The 18,713-nt window shown below is 49.1% G+C and overlaps 1 protein-coding gene across 1 annotated transcript in view; it reads right to left on the bottom strand.

Annotated features, from left to right (window-relative positions):
• Positions 1–618: 618 nt before the first annotated feature.
• CTNNBL1 (catenin beta like 1) overlaps positions 619–18,713 on the bottom strand; it is a 178,889-nt gene continuing 160,794 nt past the window's right edge. The window contains exons 14-16 of the mRNA XM_079784788.1: positions 10,343–10,480; positions 10,030–10,102; positions 619–795 (exon numbers count right to left, since the gene is read on the bottom strand). Coding sequence (XP_079640914.1) covers positions 707–795; positions 10,030–10,102; positions 10,343–10,480 — 300 coding nt within the window. The 3' untranslated portion in view covers positions 619–706. The remainder of the gene's footprint in view (positions 796–10,029; positions 10,103–10,342; positions 10,481–18,713) is intronic.

The following is an 18,713-nucleotide window of genomic DNA, read 5'->3' as shown; positions in this document are numbered from 1 at the left end:
CTCTGCAGAGGCAGGAAGTGGACTCAGGAAGGTACCGTCACAAATTGCTGCAGCTGGTAAGTGGCACAGCTGGGGTTTGGACCCACGGCCTGTCTACTCTAAATCGTGGCTCTTATCCTGATGCAGGGAGCCACCCAGGAGCTTAACACAACACTAGCGCCTGAGATTCTGATTTCATTGTTTGGGGTGGGACCCAGCACTGATGAGTTTTTTAGTCCCCCGCCTCCCAGAGTGATGCTGATGTGCGGTCGTGGTCGGGCTCAGAGGCTGTGCTGTGGGCTGCGCTCTCTGTGGCTGGCCTCACCCGCCACAAAAGCCTCCCCAGGGTGCTTCCGCATGAGACCTGGTCCTCACGTGACACATCCAGACTGTGTGTCAGGGAAAAGCCCCAGGGCGGTACTCGTCCATGCCTCCCTCTTCCTCCCCTTCCCAGTTCCAGCCTCACCAGAGACAACCACCAGGGTAGCCACCATGATCTGAGCTCAGTGGCCTCCCTGGCAGAGTGAGGCCAACCACCGACCTCCTCCGCCGTGTCCGTGGCGGCCGCTGTGAGAGTGCGGGTGAACGTTAGAGGGTACTGCTTTGCTACAAAGAATGCCAGCCCAGGAATAAAAAAACACTAGTTTAATTTGTCGGAAAGTCACATTGAGCCGAGTAAAAACTGGGAGGAAGGCCCAGAGAGTGTCCCTGCCGCCCAGGGCGGGCCCTAGAAGTTGTCCAGCAGGCCCAGGATGCGCTTCTGCTCGCTCTCCCGGAACTCCGGGCTCCGGCCGTCCCCGATGTTCTCCGCGTACTCTGGAGAGACAAGCACAGATGCAGGTTAGGGGTGAATTCGCGGCGTGGGGTCCATCCTGCTGGGTCACTCCACTCCTTTCCCTGAGTCCCAGCTCCCACGGAGGTGCATGCTGTTCTGATGCCTCCAACAGCCCCAAGGTGGCAGCTGTGCCAAATGCCTTGGTCTGGCATCCTCGGAGAAAAGGGCCAACTCACCTTCCCATGCTCCCATTGCTTTCCCACCACACCCTTTACTCCCGGTACACTCCCAGTGGTCAGGCCAGTGGCTCTCAGAGGGGGACCCTGACTGGTAGCCTCAGCATCACACAGGAACTTGTCAGAAATGCAATTTGGGGCCCAACCTAGACCTCCTTATTAGGAAACTCGGAGGATGGCCAGTAGTCTGTCTGAATGAGGCTTTGGGAAATGCTGGGGCAGCTCAAGTCTGAGGGCGGCTGTCAGAGGCCTCACAGAGGCGGGGAGAAGGCCCGAAGGCACTGTGTGTGGGGACATCTGGGAGCGAGTAGCCGAGGGACAGCCCGTGCAGGGGCTCTGTCAGGGAGCATGCTTGGTCCGTCTGATGTGGGTGAGCGAGGAGGTCAGGGGAGGGGCCGGACACAGATCCTGTGGGGACTGTGGCCACTGTAAGGGCTTCTGGGTCACCCTCTCCTGTCCTCTCTCCCACTAGGCTGGCGCTTCCCGAAACTGGGGGCTCTGCTCCCTTTTAGCTGAATTCCCAGCAGAGCCTGGCTGAGAGCCAACTATGGGCCTGGTGTGGTGAGGAAACGGAGCAGCTGATTAGGACTGCTTTCACAGCTGCCCTGCTCCCCCTTCCAGCAGCCTGAGCTGGAACAATGGAGCCTGCTCTTTAAGAGGCTTTTGCATAATAAAACATCTGCAGATCCCAATCAGACAAAGACCTGGGAGAGCAGAGAGAGCATGCACCCCTCCCCCTCCCCTGGGCAGGGGAAATAATCTTGCTCCTGCCACTTCTCCATTTTCCCTCCTTCCTCTTTATTACTTTGGACATATGCTGGAAAACGGGGTTTGGGATTCAGGCATGTGCCAGCTGTGTGTCTCCCCCCGGAAATCATTCTCTTCTGTTGGGCCCATCCATCACCTCTAACAGCAAATGGTTGTGATGCCTTCTATTCGGGCCCCTTAAGGAGGGCGGGTGATGGGGAACAGGAACTGGGCTGTGTGAGTGGTATCTCTTACTCACATGTGAGTGATCTGGCTGCTGCCCCAGGAGAAAGAGAAATGACCATTACAGCATTTAATGCCCCCAGAGGCATGATCTGGAAGCAAGAGGCTTAATGGACTGAGCTAACACTTTGCTCTCCTAATGTACTCGCAGACCCGGAGGGAGGGAAGCGGAGAAACAGTCTTATCCTTTGGGGCAGTGATTTTCCAAGTGAAGCCAGCTTCCCTGGGGGGGCCTAATCTCTTTCCAGGGGTGCACATAGTAGAGGCAGCCAAAGTGGGCAGCAGCCCCTGGCGGAACCACCTCTGCTGAGCTGTGGGGAAGCACAGGCTGCTTCTGCACAGAGTACCTCCCCACCCCCTGGGGGAAGTCTCCCACAGCTCCCCCTGCCCTGGGAGGGAGGAAGCCACAGTCAGCAACCTGTCCGGTGGAAGGGGCTGTGGGGGGAGGCAGTGCGGTGAGGAAGGGGCTGTGGAGGGAGGCAGTGAGGTGAGGAAGGGGCTGTGGAGGGAGGCAGTGCGGTGAGGAAGGGGCTGTGGGGGGAGGCAGTGCGGTGAGGAAGGGGGGCTGTGGAGGGAGGCAGTGCGGTGAGGAAGGGGGGCTGTGGGGGGAGGCAGTGAGGTGAGGAAGGGGGGCTGTGGGGGGAGGCAGTGAGGTGAGGAAGGGGCTGTGGAGGGAGGCAGTGCGGTGAGGAAGGGGGGCTGTGGAGGGAGGCAGTGTGGTGAGGAAGGGGTGCTGTGGGGGGAGGCAGTGCGGTGAGGAAGGGGTGCTGTGGGGGGAGGCAGTGAGGTGAGGAAGGGGTGCTGTGGGGGGAGGCAGTGAGGTGAGGAAGGGGTGCTGTGGGGGGAGGCAGTGAGGTGAGGAAGGGGGGCTGTGGGGGGAGGCAGTGCGGTGAGGAAGGGGGGCTGTGGAGGGAGGCAGTGAGGTGAGGAAGGGGTGCTGTGGGGGGAGGCAGTGCGGTGAGGAAGGGGGGCTGTGGAGGGAGGCAGTGCGGTGAGGAAGGGGGGCTGTGGGGGGAGGCAGTGAGGTGAGGAAGGGGGGCTGTGGGGGGAGGCAGTGAGGTGAGGAAGGGGCTGTGGAGGGAGGCAGTGCGGTGAGGAAGGGGGGCTGTGGAGGGAGGCAGTGCGGAGGGGAAGGGGGGCTGTGGAGGGAGGCAGTGCGGTGAGGAAGGGGCTGTGGAGGGAGGCAGTGCGGTGAGGAAGGGGGGCTGTGGGGGGAGGCAGTGCGGTGAGGAAGGGGCTGTGGGGGGAGGCAGTGCGGTGAGGAAGGGGCTGTGGGGGGAGGCAGTGAGGTGAGGAAGGGGGGCTGTGGGGGGAGGCAGTGCGGTGAGGAAGGGGGGCTGTGGGGGGAGGCAGTGCGGTGAGGAAGGGGCTGTGGGGGGAGGCAGTGCGGTGAGGAAGGGGCTGTGGAGGGAGGCAGTGCGGTGAGGAAGGGGGGCTGTGGAGGGAGGCAGTGCGGTGAGGAAGGGGCTGTGGGGGGAGGCAGTGAGGTGAGGAAGGGGCTGTGGAGGGAGGCAGTGCGGTGAGGAAGGGGCTGTGGAGGGAGGCAGTGAACACTGGTCTGTGCCAGGCATTTGTAGTTGCTATCTCAGTTAATCTTTGCAGTAATCCCACAAGGCAAAAATGCCATCTCTGTTTACAGATGAGGAAACTGAGACTTACTGGAGCTAAATTAATTTGCTCACGTCTAGAATGGTAGAGGAGCTGAAATGTAAGCCCAAGAACGTGTGTGAGTAGTAAAGAGGCACGTGAAAGCCATCAGGGGTGGAACTGGTGCCCCCCCCCCCCCCCCGCAGGGCTCTCAGAAATGTATGGCACCCCCTCCCCCCGTGTTTCTCCATGCCCCTGGCAGCTGGCATCAACTGTGCACCTCACCTGCTCCTCACCCTCCACTCCTTACCCCTCCTCATTCTTTGTTTCCAGAGGAGAATACTATTTGGAGCAAATTTTGGTGGTACCAGCTACCTCTGGTTATTATAGCTGCTGCAGCAGTTTATAAATATTGAACAGATTCCTCCCAGAGGTCTTACAAAAGAGTTCTCTTTGGTGTGTGTATGTGAGTGTGAGTGTGAGTGTTTAAAAGAGGAAGAGAGAGCTCAGGAAAAAAAGAGATAGAAGGGAGAGCCACGAGGCGTGGGGGTGTGGGAAGAGTGAGAGAGGACTGGGGAGAGAAGGGGGAGAGAGGAAGAGGATGAGTCGAGGACACATCAACTTCCTCCTGTTTCCCCAGCATTTTCCAATAATAAAGGCTTTGATGGAGCTGAAAAGCAGGAAGCAGTGCTGAATGCATAAATATGAGAGCAAACTTTAGACAGCAGGTTTACTATTCAGACATGGAATATAAGCTGCTCTGTTTATGTTAAGAGGGAGATGGAGGGGCGCCACGGCTGGTGGGTGGGGAAGAACTGGCCTGCGGTCAGGAGCCTGGTTCAGATCCCTGTCCTTAAACTGAAATGCTCACCCTTTAAAAAAATGCAGGAGGAAAGAGGGGGGTGCCAATATTTTCACAATGAAAGGCCTTGAAGACATAGGAATAATAACAAAATAGAAACTGGGGCCGGAAAGTCCTTCAGGCCCAACAGATTCCTAAGGACGATGATGAACTGGGAAAGTCTAACGCACACCACGAACGTACCCCGCGTTACAGAGCGCATCTCAGGTCTACTTATCACTGGGCTACTCGGATGCTAACCACAGGAAAGGCAACTGATGTCATCAAGCACTTACTATGCGCCAGCCATCGCGCAAGCACTTCACACACAGTGAGTACCTCATCTAAATTCTCACAGCAACCTCTCAGGCAAGTACCCCCATCTTATAGGCGAGGGACCGTGGCTTAGAGAGGGTAACACACAGGCCAAGGCAGTCATAATCTGCACAAATCACAAGCATATCAACATATGCCACCAAAAGATAAATTCTATCAGCTTCTGCAACTTTGAGATCACAGAGAAAAAGCTCAGGTTACCAACAGCCCCAAATCAATATGGAAATACTTGTTTATGAGCTTCTAAGAGATTTCAAGCCATAAAGAACACAAGCAAATCAAAGGGCCAGCAGCCAATTTCTGAAAGCGGTTTGAAGTCTTCGGCTCAGTCTTCCCGTCACCAGTGGAAGAGTCTGGAGCCAGTAATCCTCCAAGCTTTCCTCTGCACAACAGCCCAGCACCCACACATTCTTCCCACAACTTGCACCTGTGACTAAACACATTTAAGAGGTGGTAGGTAACTCTTGGCACAAGTATTTATACTAACAAGTATGCCCAGGTCACAGGCCCTGCTCCATGTCCAAGGAGAAGACCACTCAGCTTCCGCATCTGCTGTGAGCAGCCCCACCTGACTTAGTCCTCGGCTTCACTGAGACAGAGCGCACAGGGTGGTTGCGAGGGGCTGGGAGGAAGGACTAGGGAGTGAGTGTTTACCGGGCACAGATGAAAATGAGTCCTGGGGGTAGGTGGTGGTGATGGCTGCAATGGTTAAAATGGTAAGTCTTGTGTATATTTTACCACAATTGAAAAAAGAAAAGGAGAGTGCCTCCTCTGTGTTGCACGCCAGCCCCTGTTCCTCTCCTGCGGAATTTACTGCCTCCTGATTCCACTCCATACAGCAGCACTGGCTTCATTCTGCTTCGTGTTGTGATGATTTCACCCTGATGGAACTGGATCCCCCTGGGACAGGGCCTCCTAAGTCTCATTCATGTGTTAGGTGCCCAGCTGGCAGCCTGGGATGCCAAGTGGGTGCTCTGTGAAGGTAAACGCCCTGACTTTTTGTTCTCAAAGGCTGTAGGAGTTTACCAGCCAGTCAACAGAGTGTTCCTTCCTGCTGTACAGCTCTGCGTCTGGACCACGCTCCAACATGAGGAGTGACTTGGGTAATGTCCTGCCTCCTTTGGCCTCTGTGAGACTCGGTTTCCTTCCCTGCACATGGAGAGTGTAACCTGCTTCTTAGGGTTGTTGTGAGAACCAGAGAATGTGCCACATGAAAAGCCGGCACAGAGGGTGTGCTCGGGAGTGACCCCTCTACCGGCTGTGGTCTACGCCAGCCGCAGGCCAGGCACCAGGAGACAAAAGGCACCTCCTGTGGAGCCCTCAGTCTGATCCGCCTCCTCTAGCGAAGACACCCTCGTCCCTACACGGGCACCACAGGTCCTCAGGCCCAGAGTGGCTACCAGTCCCAGGGAGGCCGGGCTCAGGAAGCACCGAGTAAGCAGTCGGCATAAAGAGGGACTTGACTGAGCCATCAATTATTCCCGGTTCCCTTAGCGCCCCCAACAGATTAGGACGGAGGGAATCTTGAGAAAGGGGACCCAAATACATATAACAGCAAAAGGCCCTGCTGGGCTTGCCTCATCAGCGTTTTCCTGAGACCTCAAGGGATACATCAGCTGTCATCCTGCCAGCAAAACTTAGGAAATATGTAGGCCATAAAATCAAAGAAAGAAGCTTGCATCTAATTAGTATGTTAAAAAAAAAAAAAAGCAGCAACCCAAACTGAAAAACAAAATTAAAATCAAAGAGGACAGACTGATGAGCTGGTTTTCTTTATGAGGCTTTGTGCTTTTTGATGGAATGAAGGGTGGAGGAAGGAGGGGGAGGGAGTGAAGGCTTTTTAAGAGGGTGTTTGAGCGCAGCCCTGCGCCAGCCCCGGGCAGCCTCCCCCCTTCTCCCACCTCCTCACTGCCCAGGGTGCTGCTGCTCAGAGGCCGCACAGATCCACCACAAAGCACTGCACAAGGCCTTCCCTGAGCCGGGGGAGCCAGGGCAGGGGCATGCCAGCAGAAGGGAGGTCGCGAACCCTTGCCTTAACCTTCCATCTGGAGAGAACTTTTTCTTTAGTGGTCACTGTCCTGGGAGGGCCTCTTTGACTGGGCAATGGCATCCAATTCCCTGGCTTTACATATCATCTCCACACTAATGACTTCAAATTGCCCAAACTAGCATCTGTCTTGAGCCCCAATGAGAATGTGTACTGCCTGCTGCAGTCACTACCTATACCCCCCAAATCACATGGACCCAACAGAACTCAAGAGCCTTGCCCAGCAACACTCCCAACCCCACCCAATGCTGCAGCCCTTGCTGGTATGGCTAGAGTCCTTACGAAGACCACTGATGTCCTGTCCTGCCTCGGGGAACCTTTCCCTCAGGATTCATGGCCTGGCCTGTGCCTCCATTACTGCCTCCTCCCTGCCCCCCCCCCCCCCCCCCCCGCACACTGTTCAAGACTTCCACACAGCACGTATCACGTCACAATTAGAGAATCTTTCCCCACTAGACTGTGAATGCCTCAAGGATAGGGTTCTTGCTCATCCTTCTTTGTATCTCTAGGACTGGATATAGAGCCGGGCACCCAGCAATGATAGCTGAGCAGTTGTGGGAACATGTATGTCATTCAGCTTGAGTTATGGTTGGTCACTTCTACATCTAGGTCCCCCAGGAGACGATGAACTCCGTGAGGGCAGGTGCTGAGCGATACCTTAGTACCAGTCCGTAGCACTGCTCGCCCTGAGAAGTCTCAGTCAACATTTGCCAATTTAAATTCACAAAAGGTAGGGTTTATTCAATGATGTTTGAAATATTCTCTGAGTTCCCATTATGAGCCTGGCATTGCCCTGGGTGCTGAGGAGACATGAACAAGCCAACGCCCTGACGTCGTGTAGCGACATGTTAAATGTAGGACACACAAAATGAGTAAACAAAGACATAAATAAAAACAATCACAACTGTGATAAGGGCTAGGAAGGAAGCAAACTGGGTGCTATGATGGGAAATAGCATATGGAGAGAAGTGGATGGATTAAAGATTGAGTTTGGAGGCAGAACAGGCAGCGTGACGGTGGGTTGGCTGTGAAGGGTGATGGAGAGAAAACCGAGGGTCTGGACAGAGGAGGGGAAAGAAGAGAGGAACAGGAGTGGGGAACAAACACGGCTTCTGTGCAGGCCGCTCTCCTGGTCACTTGCCCAGACCCTCTGTCAACAAATATCTATTCAACCTCCAGTATGTGCCGGCCCTTTAAAAGGCACTGGGGGAATAAACCATGACCGAACGAGACAAAGGCTGGCTCAGAACTGAAAATTCTGGGTAACCTGAGGTATACTGTTATATGTGTTAGGATTTCAGAAAGAAAAACATCCACCCACTACAAGTCAGCACCCATTAAAGACCCATTCTTGCTCATATCATTGTTGTGATTACAGGGATGGAGGTGTAGGGAGAAAGTAGAGCTTCGAGTAATAAAAAGTTCTAATTGAACATGTGGGCGTAAAAAGTAAATGGCATTTAAAGGCTGGAGTTGCCAATCACTGCAGCTACACCCTAGGGAGGAGGTGGCATGCCTCTCTGAGCAGTTAATTCATGCGAATGTGACACTGAGAATGAGAAGGGGACACCCAGACAGCCTCCATGGAAGGCAAGATACTGGGCCAGGTTCATAAAGGGGTTCCGCCTTCCCTCTTTCTCTGCGGGAGAAAACAATAGACTCCCAATGCCTCATATTCTCCATCTGCAAAATGGGCACAATCCATTCACCATTCCCACCTGCGTGGGATGGCTGCACAGAGCATGTGATTTCCAATCCCCATGCCTCCACGCACACTGTTCCTACCTTCCAGGACTTGCCCCAGCCTCTAAGACCCAGCTCCATGCTACTACTCTCACAAGCTTCCCATGGGATTTTAGCCATGCCTCACTTATAATAATGACGATGATAATTATCACAATATTTCATATTACTCGTTATAGCTAATGTTTACTGAGAACTTATTAAGGGTCAGACGTTTTCCATATATCATCTCACTTAATCCTCTCATCCATTTTATGAGGTCACAGAGCAACTGGGTAAGTTGCTCGAGGCAACACAGTAAATAGCAGAGCCAGCATTCTGTTCTAGGAGCCAGATCCCATGGTTCTTAACTTCTCTTCGCTTTTCATCTTCCACCTGTAATGGGAATTATAAGCCACTTATAGGCAAACCCTTTGAGTACATCTAGCCCAGTGGTCGGCAAACTGCGGCCCGCGAGCCACATGCGGCTCTTTGGCCCCTTGAGTGTGGCTCTTCCACAAAATATCTGTGTGATTGAAACATACAGTGCGCTTGAAACTTCTGGCCCATGCGCAGAAGTCGGTTTTCGGCTCTCAAAAGAAATTTCAATCGTCGTACTGTTGATATTTGGCTCTGTTGACTAATGAGTTTGCCGACCACTGATCTAGCCTCATCCCTCATCTTAGAAATGGGCAGAACAAGGGCCAGAGAGAGAAAATGATTTGCCCGCTATTACTCAATCCGTCATGACTCTCTGAAGTCTGGTGTTATCAGTACTCTAAAGTCCAATTCGGCCTCCACCGCCATGTGTATTAGTCTGTGCTAAGTGGCTGAGGGTGGGATACATCCCAGAGCTCAGTTCAGGCGGCCTGTCTTGTGACTGAGCCAGCTAAGTCAGGTCCAGCCAAAGATGCAAGTGTTTGAGGGCCTCCCTGGGGTAGGTGGGGAAGAAGGAAAACTCGCCCGACTGAGCCCTTTCTGTGTGCCAGGCACTAGACTGGACGCTGTCGTGTAGGATCTTCTGAACCCTTGCAAAACTTATTCTGGACCACGCTCACAGCTCAGGAAGGGCACAGCTCAGACCGGAAGGTAGGCGCACCACCTCAAATTCTCTTCCTTCTGTCCTGTATAATTCCAAGCATTTCTCATTACTTTCTTGTGTTATCCCCCTGCCCCAAGAAAGCAATTTCCTTCTACTACATGCAGTTAGGAACGAAATTTTTTCTTTCTTGTTTTATCTTTCTTACAAAACAAACAAGCAAACATTTCCAATCTCTAGTGCTTCTTGTTTGCTACGTGTTTTTTAAACTCTGGAACTGGAGGGTCAGAGGCAGAGAATAACTAGGTTAGTCCGTGGCATTCTGACAACGCTGACCTGGACACACAGTGGACTGGACAACTCACTAAGGTTGCAGGGCAGAGAATGTTGTGCACCCAATCCCAGGGATATTGACACAGACTCAGGAAGGAAGCACAGAATTCCCCGGAGCCCCAGACACAGCAATGGCCAACTCACCCTTGATGATGTGCCTGACAATCTTGATGGAGCTTCCTCTCATGTTTAAGATCTGATGAACCCTCTGCCGAATCTAGTAAGGAAGGGGAAGAGTGGGAGAGAAAGAAAAAGTATCGTTTGTCCTAGAAGACACCAGAGTATACCATATTGAGAGTATTCACCTCACCCCCAACCCTGAAAAGAGTGAAGGCCCACACAGAGTGAAGGAATTCAAGGAGAGTGTGATCCCTTCTTTCTTGGAGAGTCTCTAGCTAGGCAGCTGCTGAGGAAGGAGGCAGCGATGGACAGGCCCACCCAGGGGAGCCCCTCCCACCTGGGGGACGTTGGCATTGCAGATCTCCGCCATGATGTAGCAGATGTGCTGGAGGACAAAGAGCCCTGCGTCCAAGCGCCGGAGGTAGAACTCATCTTCGGAGTCGTTGTCTATGATTTCCCCTCGCCGGACCATGTCCTGGAAATGAATGGACATTGGAAACTGAAACTGGATGGTGAGCAGCGTGCGAGAGGACAGGGTTCCAGTCTACCCGTAATACACACAAGAATAGCAACTACAACAGCAACAAAAGAAAACCACTCCACCTTGATTTACCTCCTATTATTCTAACATCTTTCTTACGCTCATTGTTAATGGACTAGAGGCCCAGGGAGAAAGGATTAAAGCCCTTTTTTTTTCTATATGATGAGTCAAGGACAAAATGATATCATCCACATATTTAACCTAAAAAAAAAAAAAGCTGACAGGGACACAAATCTAAGCTACTTCTCTGTTTCCACTCATTCTTTCCTCTTTGGTTCTGGCCTCCATAAATAACCCCTCTACTAGATATACGTAACGCTCTTTCTCTTCCAAATCAAGTTAAACATAGAGAGGTCCCTCTTCTCCACAACTCTGCCTTGGGACCCTGGTGAAACCAACGGCACAGGTACCCAACTTACGTACGGTATATGTGTTACTTTGGGCTGACATTTTGTCAGATGCAAATTCTGCCAACCTGTCCATTTCCAACACTCATCTAGGCCAGAGCCCTATAAGTGACGGGAGTCTCTTTCCTAAACCTTTGTTACCCCAGGCCTATTAGACTTGCTGTCCCCAAATTGATTCCTCTCTAGATTAAAAAACAAAACAAAAAACAACTTCGAGAAATAATTCATATACCATACGATTCACCCACTGAAAGTGTACCATTTAATGGCTACGAGTATATTGAGAGTTGTACAACCATCATCACAGTCACCACCGGACATTTCATCGCCCCTTCCTTCCCGTTAGAGCCCCTTATGTAGGGAGTATGACCACCTCTGCCGAGAGCTCTTCTCCCCATCTCAGGGCCTTTACTGCCTTCCCGGGATTCTGGGCTCTCTCTCAAGCCAACACTGTTTTTAAACAACCTCTACCTCAAAGCCTTTCCTGATTATTTAGGGCTAACAACTCCTCCTCCTGTAATTCCTGAGAGCACCCTCGACAAGCCACTTCACGACCTGACCTTCTTGCGCATCATATTCATACTGGTTTCAGCATCACCAACTCCATGCTTCTATAACTCCCTTTAGTAAAGTAGACTGTGAGCTCTGTGAAAGAGGGACTGAATTTTGTCTTTGTATCCCAGCTCAGTAAACACCTACGCTGTGAATGAAAGGAAAGACATCCCCGGCTGGGCTGTCAGCTTTCAGAAGGAAGAGCTGGGTGAGGGACTCCGGCACGACTCGCAGACTGTCCCAAGACGACAGGTGCTTAATTCAAGCTCCTGATGACATCTCTCCATTTCTTAATTCTGTCAGGAGTTTTATGGCCATGGCTCCCTCTGACAATTCAGGCTCCTGTCACTGACAGAAGCCCTTGGGACTCTGCTTTCCACTCTCCCAAACTCGAAGGACTTACCGCGGTGATCATCAATCTCCAACAAGAATCCTTCTAGACTATTTAGACGCAGACAATGCACTTTCTTATTTGCCCAGGGGGCCAGCCTGTAGCAACACAAGGCTACTTTTCATCCTGCTCCTAAAGGCCTCTGTCTATGAGGCAAAGGAGGGCTGAGGACTGGCCAGGCTCTGCACCTGCCAGGTCACCACCATGAATTCCGAGCTTCGTTTAGGAGCAAATTCCTTGGTCGTCTGGTAACAGTGTTAATGTCCACGGGGTGGTCATGACTGCGTCCATGAGCTAGCACTGGGCCAGTGTCCAAGGAGTTTAAAAATAGGAGAGCCTCTTTAGTTTCTCATTTACTCATAATCATAATGTCCTGCTCAAGAACTCCAATGTGGCCAGCGGCTGGGGGCACAGGAAGGAAAATTACTCCTGACTTCCACCCATGCAAAAAGCATTTGGTGCTAACAAGTTACATTTCTATAATGCTGTAGAGTTTAAGTGTTATATACATGGTCCTTACTACCAAATTTAAGAGAGCAGGGAAGGGATTAATCCCATTGTACAAATCAGAAGACACACAGAGGGCAAGTTGCTCGTAAGTACATAATTAATGACCAGATATCAGAATATGAACTCCCTGGTTCATCTCTGAGGGAGACATGGATAACATGAAGCAAGTGTTCAGATCCTGGTCTTGTTTAGTGACTGGTGGGCAAGGACACCTTTCTAAGCATTGAGATAAGGCAGAACAAGAAGAAAAATGGAGGTAAGGAGATGTCCTGGTCTTAATCACCAAGGAGCTGAATGTCTGTCTGGGGCGGGACATAGGAAATGACCAAAAAGTAAAGGGATACATACAGTGCACCCACAAGTTACAAATAATTGTAAGTGGTGGGTGCTGATCAGGGCTGGCTAAAAGGTCAAGGCATCTGGGAAGAAGTGACTTGTGGGTAAGGTTTCAAGGCTCCTGATGGGCAGACAGCCAAATGAATGCCTTAAGAATGAAGGCCTCCCTGAGGCCTTGTGCCAAATGCCTTTTGCTGTTCATAATTTCTGCTCACTAGTCCCCCACCCATACAAACACACACACACACAGGCCTGCCCTCCGCTTTCTGGACTCCCCGCCTTTGTTTGTAATGTTGGTATTCTCCCCCCAATTTCTATCATAATAGAAAGCCTAAAATGTGATATTCCTTACAAAACTTTTCCTGAGATCTTTGAAATATTTTCAAAGAGTTTCAACTGAATGTAATTTCCAATCCTTAAAACTCCCAAGCCTCGGATTGGTACCTCTGTTATGGCACCTCCCAGGGCCTGCTTTGTGACAGCTGTTCACATGTGTGCCTCTTTCCTGTGCTGGCTCCTTGGAAACACGAGTTGTGTTTCACTCACACCTGTGCTCTAGAAAGCACCTTGCATGGCACTTTTTACACAGTGGCCTCTTGGAAAGACTCTGCTAAGCAGGGCTGGCAGCAGAAGCTCAGCACTATTTAATGAGCTGTGCTGCTGACTCGTGTGGATGGGAGAAGGGGAAGTGTCAGGAAACTGTGAGGGACATGGCTTTGAGGGCTCGCTGGTGGGTGGATGAAATGCTGGCCAGAGAAGTGAGACATGACAAGAGCAGACTACACTGTGTAGGAGAAATGTCATGGACAAGAACATGCAAACACCTGTATGATGGACACATGGTGTAAAGCACTGAGAGGCAGGCAGGGGCCACAATAGCAATCTATGTGAGAAGTAGATCAGATGGGGAAAAGGAGAGGAGAGGGGGGGGGAGGGGAGGGGAGGGGAATAAAGGGGAGATAAAAGAAGGGGAGAGGAAGGAAGTGGAAGGGAGGAGAGATGAATTCCTTAGAGGTGTGCAAACATGGGAACTTGGAGTGGAACACATTCATTCACCTAGCTAGAGAAAGATATCCTGAACATCTAACTATGGCCCAGGTATTATTTTCCATTGATTACTGCACACTGGGCATTGTATGAGGCAGCCTGAATAATAACCATTGCTCCCACTGCCTATCTACCAGGAGGAGCAGCTCGTGTTTACTAGGGGCTTATCAAGTGTCAGGCTAGTGCTCAGTGCTTCTCATATATTTACTCCTTTTCTTCTCACAAGTATTGGGAGGTAAGGATTATTATCCTCATTTTAGGTGAGGAAACTGACTCAAGCAGACCAACCCCCTCAAGGCTAATGGGTGGTAGACCTGGGATTCCAACCTGAGTCTGTGCTCTTTTCACATTACCATGTTTGTGCAGGTACAGACTTCAGAGCTGTCTAGAGAACAAAGGAAGATGCTAAATAAGAGTGGTAGGAAGGCTTAAGAATGAAGCTCAGTGAAATTAAGTTTTTCCAATTAGGTCAGAAATGCCCCTGATGAGTTTTCCTTTTTCACACTCTTCCCCACAATCTGATCTCCTTTTAACCAGGTGGGTACATACTGTACCTTCCAGTTTCTCTAAATACTGTCACCTAGACAGGATGGGCTCAAGAGAGCAATGCCAAACCCCATTTTTCCTTTCTTCAGAACTTCAACTCTGACAACGTTCAAGTCGACATTCTACTTTTAGACACAGGGCCACATGATTTGAAAGTGAAATTTTAAAATGTAGATCTGAGATACAACTATAGCTCATCCCAAGAAAGGCATCACTGCTGCGCTGAACACGCACAAGATGAAACAGAGATTGGTTTCTAAGACGAAGTTTCTGCCCTGACAGTTTTAGAAGCATCACAGAAACCAACAGACAGAGAAGGTGGCTGCTGTCAGGATAGCACCTTATCTAGCCTGTTACAACTCCATGCTATGGAATATTTACTGTTCGGTGGAAGTGTGCACTCTGTGTTTAAAAGGAAATAGCCAAAGAAGCAGGATTATTATGTGTCATTCTGGTGGAAAATAAGAAAGTTTGGGTACAGCCTTTTTTTCTTTTTCTTTTTTTAGATTTTAACTAACTTTTAGAGAGAGAGGAAGGGAGAGGGAGAGAGAGAAACATCGATTGGCTGCCTCTTGCATGGCCCCTACCTGGGATAGAGCCTGAAACCTGGGAACCTGCCCTGACTGGGACTCGAACCAGCAACCTTTCAGTGCGTGGGATGACACCCAACCAACTGAGTCACACCAGTGAGGGCTCGGTACAGTTCTTTTAGGAACATCTTCTCAAGTTCTGGTCGTTTTAAAAAGGAGTGGGATGGCATGTCACCTTTATCATCCACTCCTGTCTTATTATGTGTGGATAGGATCAACTTATAACTTGATTAATAAATTTTTGGCCCCTTTTCTGGTTTTCTAATACACTAGATAACAAATTGATCTTGGGATAAGGACCTGACATGGCTCGCTGGATCTCTGGGTATGAGAAAGTGGAACTAGACACCTGAAAAAACTCCTCAGGATATCGGAGACTCCAAAATGGCTGTCAGTACAGATCAAATCATGACCATCTAGCGAGGACTGTCTTTGGAGAAATAGTATTAAAGTAATATAAAAGTTCTAGGAACTAAAAAATAAATCATCACAAACTTCTCTACACCCCATTACTTCCCTTATGAAAGGTTCCAGAAGAACTAAAGGATTCTGCTCCAGAACACTCTGGTGGTTAGGCACTAGTAATGTACAAGTGGGCTTGCTTCACTGGTGGCAGGGAGGAACTCCCCCATAGTGCCGGAATTATTGGGATAAACCTCATAAATGATTCAACCTGTTTCTGCTCAATTGGCTGAAGCAGTGACAGGCAGCCCGGACCCATTGGTTGCCCGGTTCCATGTCCACTGAATATAAAACGGAAACAGTGGCAACTATCCAAGTGGAAGGCTTTGCTGGTTACAGATTACTCCAATAATGTAATTTGAACTGAATGCGTAGAAAATTATCAATTTGTCCTGCAGACTCTTCTAAACAGGAGTATTTTTCTGTGTTGAATATAGCTAGTTATGCCAGACTCTACATAGTTAAATATTTTTGATTATGAGGCTAGTCATAGAGAAAACAAAAATTAGGGTTAAAAATAGGAGTTAAAGAATAATGTAGAAAACCCAGGACCCTCTATCTTTCTTAATACCCACAGGTAGAACGGAGCATCAAGCAAATGGGATCAGATCCCAGCTCTAATGCTAACTTACTAGTGTCCATAGTAAAGTCATTCAACTTTTCTTGGCCTCAGCTTCTTTGTTTGGAAATAAGAAGCCTGATCTGGATCAGGACAGAGAAATAGGGTTCACTCTGAAGGTCAACTCTAATCTACTGCAATGGTTGTAGAGTACTACACTGGAAAAGGGCGGTAAAGCTGAGCTGGAGTTCAATGGGGAGGAGCGATGAAATCGATTAGCAATGTCTGCACTGACCGCAGGATGGGAAGTGGTAGTGAGCTTCACCTTTGTCTTCCCTAATCTGGTGCTCTTGAAAGTTCCTTTAGCTTTGATAACCTGTGACAAATCCAGGACTGAAGCACTTCCATAACCAAATGAAATGGATTTCTGCCTATCTACATGTACATGGATAGACTGAAGCTGTTGACTGACAGGGCTCCCAGATCTTTGGAAGTACAGCTATGAGAAATGCCTCCAGTAGGAGACAAGAACTGTCACCTCAATAGGACATGATGGTCAGCACAATTAGATCATCTTTTTGTCAATAAATTAAACTTTCCTGCAAGAAAGAGTCAACAACTGGATCTGCTGTTACATCACACAGGCGATTTAAAAACAATGTGGGCATGTAAATCAGGTGCTCTTAAAATGCAAATATGATTAATGGAGAGTAAAGAGAAATTCCAAAATTCCAGTACCTCCTTAAGTATTGTAAACATGTCTTACTTTAAAATTTCAGAGTGAAAATTTATATACACGCTGAATTGTATATGAAATAATACAGAAGAGTTAAGATTTAAAGGAACTCTTCCACAAATTAATTCACTCAACTCTCACCTTTGAGAAGAGTGAAGGTGACTGTCTTTGTGAAGCAATGACAACTCAACATGCACGTACAGCATTCTTTACTTTCCAAAGCAACGTATCTGCATTAACCTTACTTGCCGCGTATGCCCTGTGTTGGGTATGTACAGCAAATATCATTTTCAGATTTCACAGACGGAAAAATTGAGACAGATGTTAAATGACTGTCACTGAGTTTTGGTTAGAGATTTGAGTGGAACACGATTTCTAGTCCAAGACCTTTTTCTATTAGTCCTTTCACTCTGGCAAGAGATGGGCAGCAAAAATGGAACAATACCAATAGCAAAATTTCCTGTATCTTTACTGTGTGCCCGGCACTGTGCTAAGCACTTCCGTGGACCTCTCATTTTTCCTTAAACCCTAAAAGGTAAGAACTATGACTATTTCTACTTTTCAAATGGGAAACTGAGGCTTTATTAAAGACAGGAAATTTCACAAAGCTCATGGTTTGAGTAAGTGTTGGGAGATGAGATAAAAACCCACACAACTTTGGCTCTAAACTTGTGATCCTATCCACAGTTCAAAGAAGGAAAAAGCCTTTGTTTTATAGACCTTCTTCAGTATTATCTTACCAGCAAAAGGATGGGATTTTTTTCTTTATGCCACATCTGGGGACTACTCAAATGAACAGCATTAAATGTAAGGTCATCTACCTTCTTAGCCTGTCTTTTCCTTATTAAAGCTAAGAAACTTTTTAAAAAAGGGAGGGGAGAGGGGAATCTGTAACTAGACCAGCAAATTGCACGTGCAATTTGGAAGAGTTTTTTTTTTTAAAAAAAGAGATACTCTGAAAGGTTTTGTTTTGTTCATTCCATAAGAGAGGAGTAGAATAAAAACTTAGATGGTAATTCAGTGAATGGCACATTAAGTAGAACAGATTGCAATTCGCAGTAGCAGAAGCCTGTTTGGGGGCTGCTAAAATAAACAGATTCATCTCCAAAGATACACAAGGAGGTGGTATGTGTGGCATCAAGGTGCCATTACTACAGGGTTGTGTGTGCTTTCCCCTCCCCCAGCTACATCCTCACTTTAAATGTTAATCTGTCTTCCAGAGCAGTATCAAATCCCCACCTTTCCACGGCTTCTCTCTCTCAGCAGGCAAGTCACAGGCCTCCGAATGAGCATGTGGATGCCATTTCTAATCTGCCCTGTCAGGCAGCAGAGCTGCCCCTGGCTGATGGAAGGAGACAGTCATAAAAGCAGCTGCTATGAAGCCAATAGGAATCCCTCTCACCTTAATAAGAGGGGACATGACTCAGAGCCCCTACAGGGGTCACAGTTACCGTCTGCAGTCATGAGCAGGAATTGCCCCACCGTTTAGAAAAGGCCAATTTCTTTTTTTCTTCCAAAGCAAGAGAAAATTTAAACCATGGAAGAGACATGTAAGTAGAGATGAGGGAGGCACAAACACCAGCAAAACAAAATCTCCCTCCAAGAGCTTCTAAAATAGGGCAGACTGTTAGAGAGAATGATCCTAGAGACTGCAGGTCATTTTCCACCGGGGCAATCAAGGCTGGAGAAAGAGTAAAAGGGATTTATTTATTGACTATTTTTGGAGAACACCGAGCTAACTGACAGCAGCTCTCACAAGAATCTGAGGATCTCAGGCCAGAGCTTTGTCGCCAAAGGAGAGACTGACTACATGTTAGGCTGGCCTCAACACATGACCATGCGCCGGGTTTTTACAAACACCTGCATTTATCTTCAAAATAACACTCTCAAATAAAGTTATCATGAAAACTAGAGCACACACAGGATGATACATTTCCAAAAAGAATAGAGTTCATGTGTGTTAGAGCTGGGATTTAACCCAGGGCTCATGTCCCTTCCATGTTATCATAATGCCTCCATCACAGGTGTGTC

This window comes from Cnephaeus nilssonii, assembly GCF_951640355.1.
Source record: "Cnephaeus nilssonii genome assembly, chromosome: 11".
Classification (NCBI taxonomy): domain Eukaryota; kingdom Metazoa; phylum Chordata; class Mammalia; order Chiroptera; family Vespertilionidae; genus Cnephaeus; species Cnephaeus nilssonii.
The sequence above is the reverse complement of the archived record's forward strand: the minus strand, read 5'-3'. Positions and strand labels throughout refer to the sequence as shown.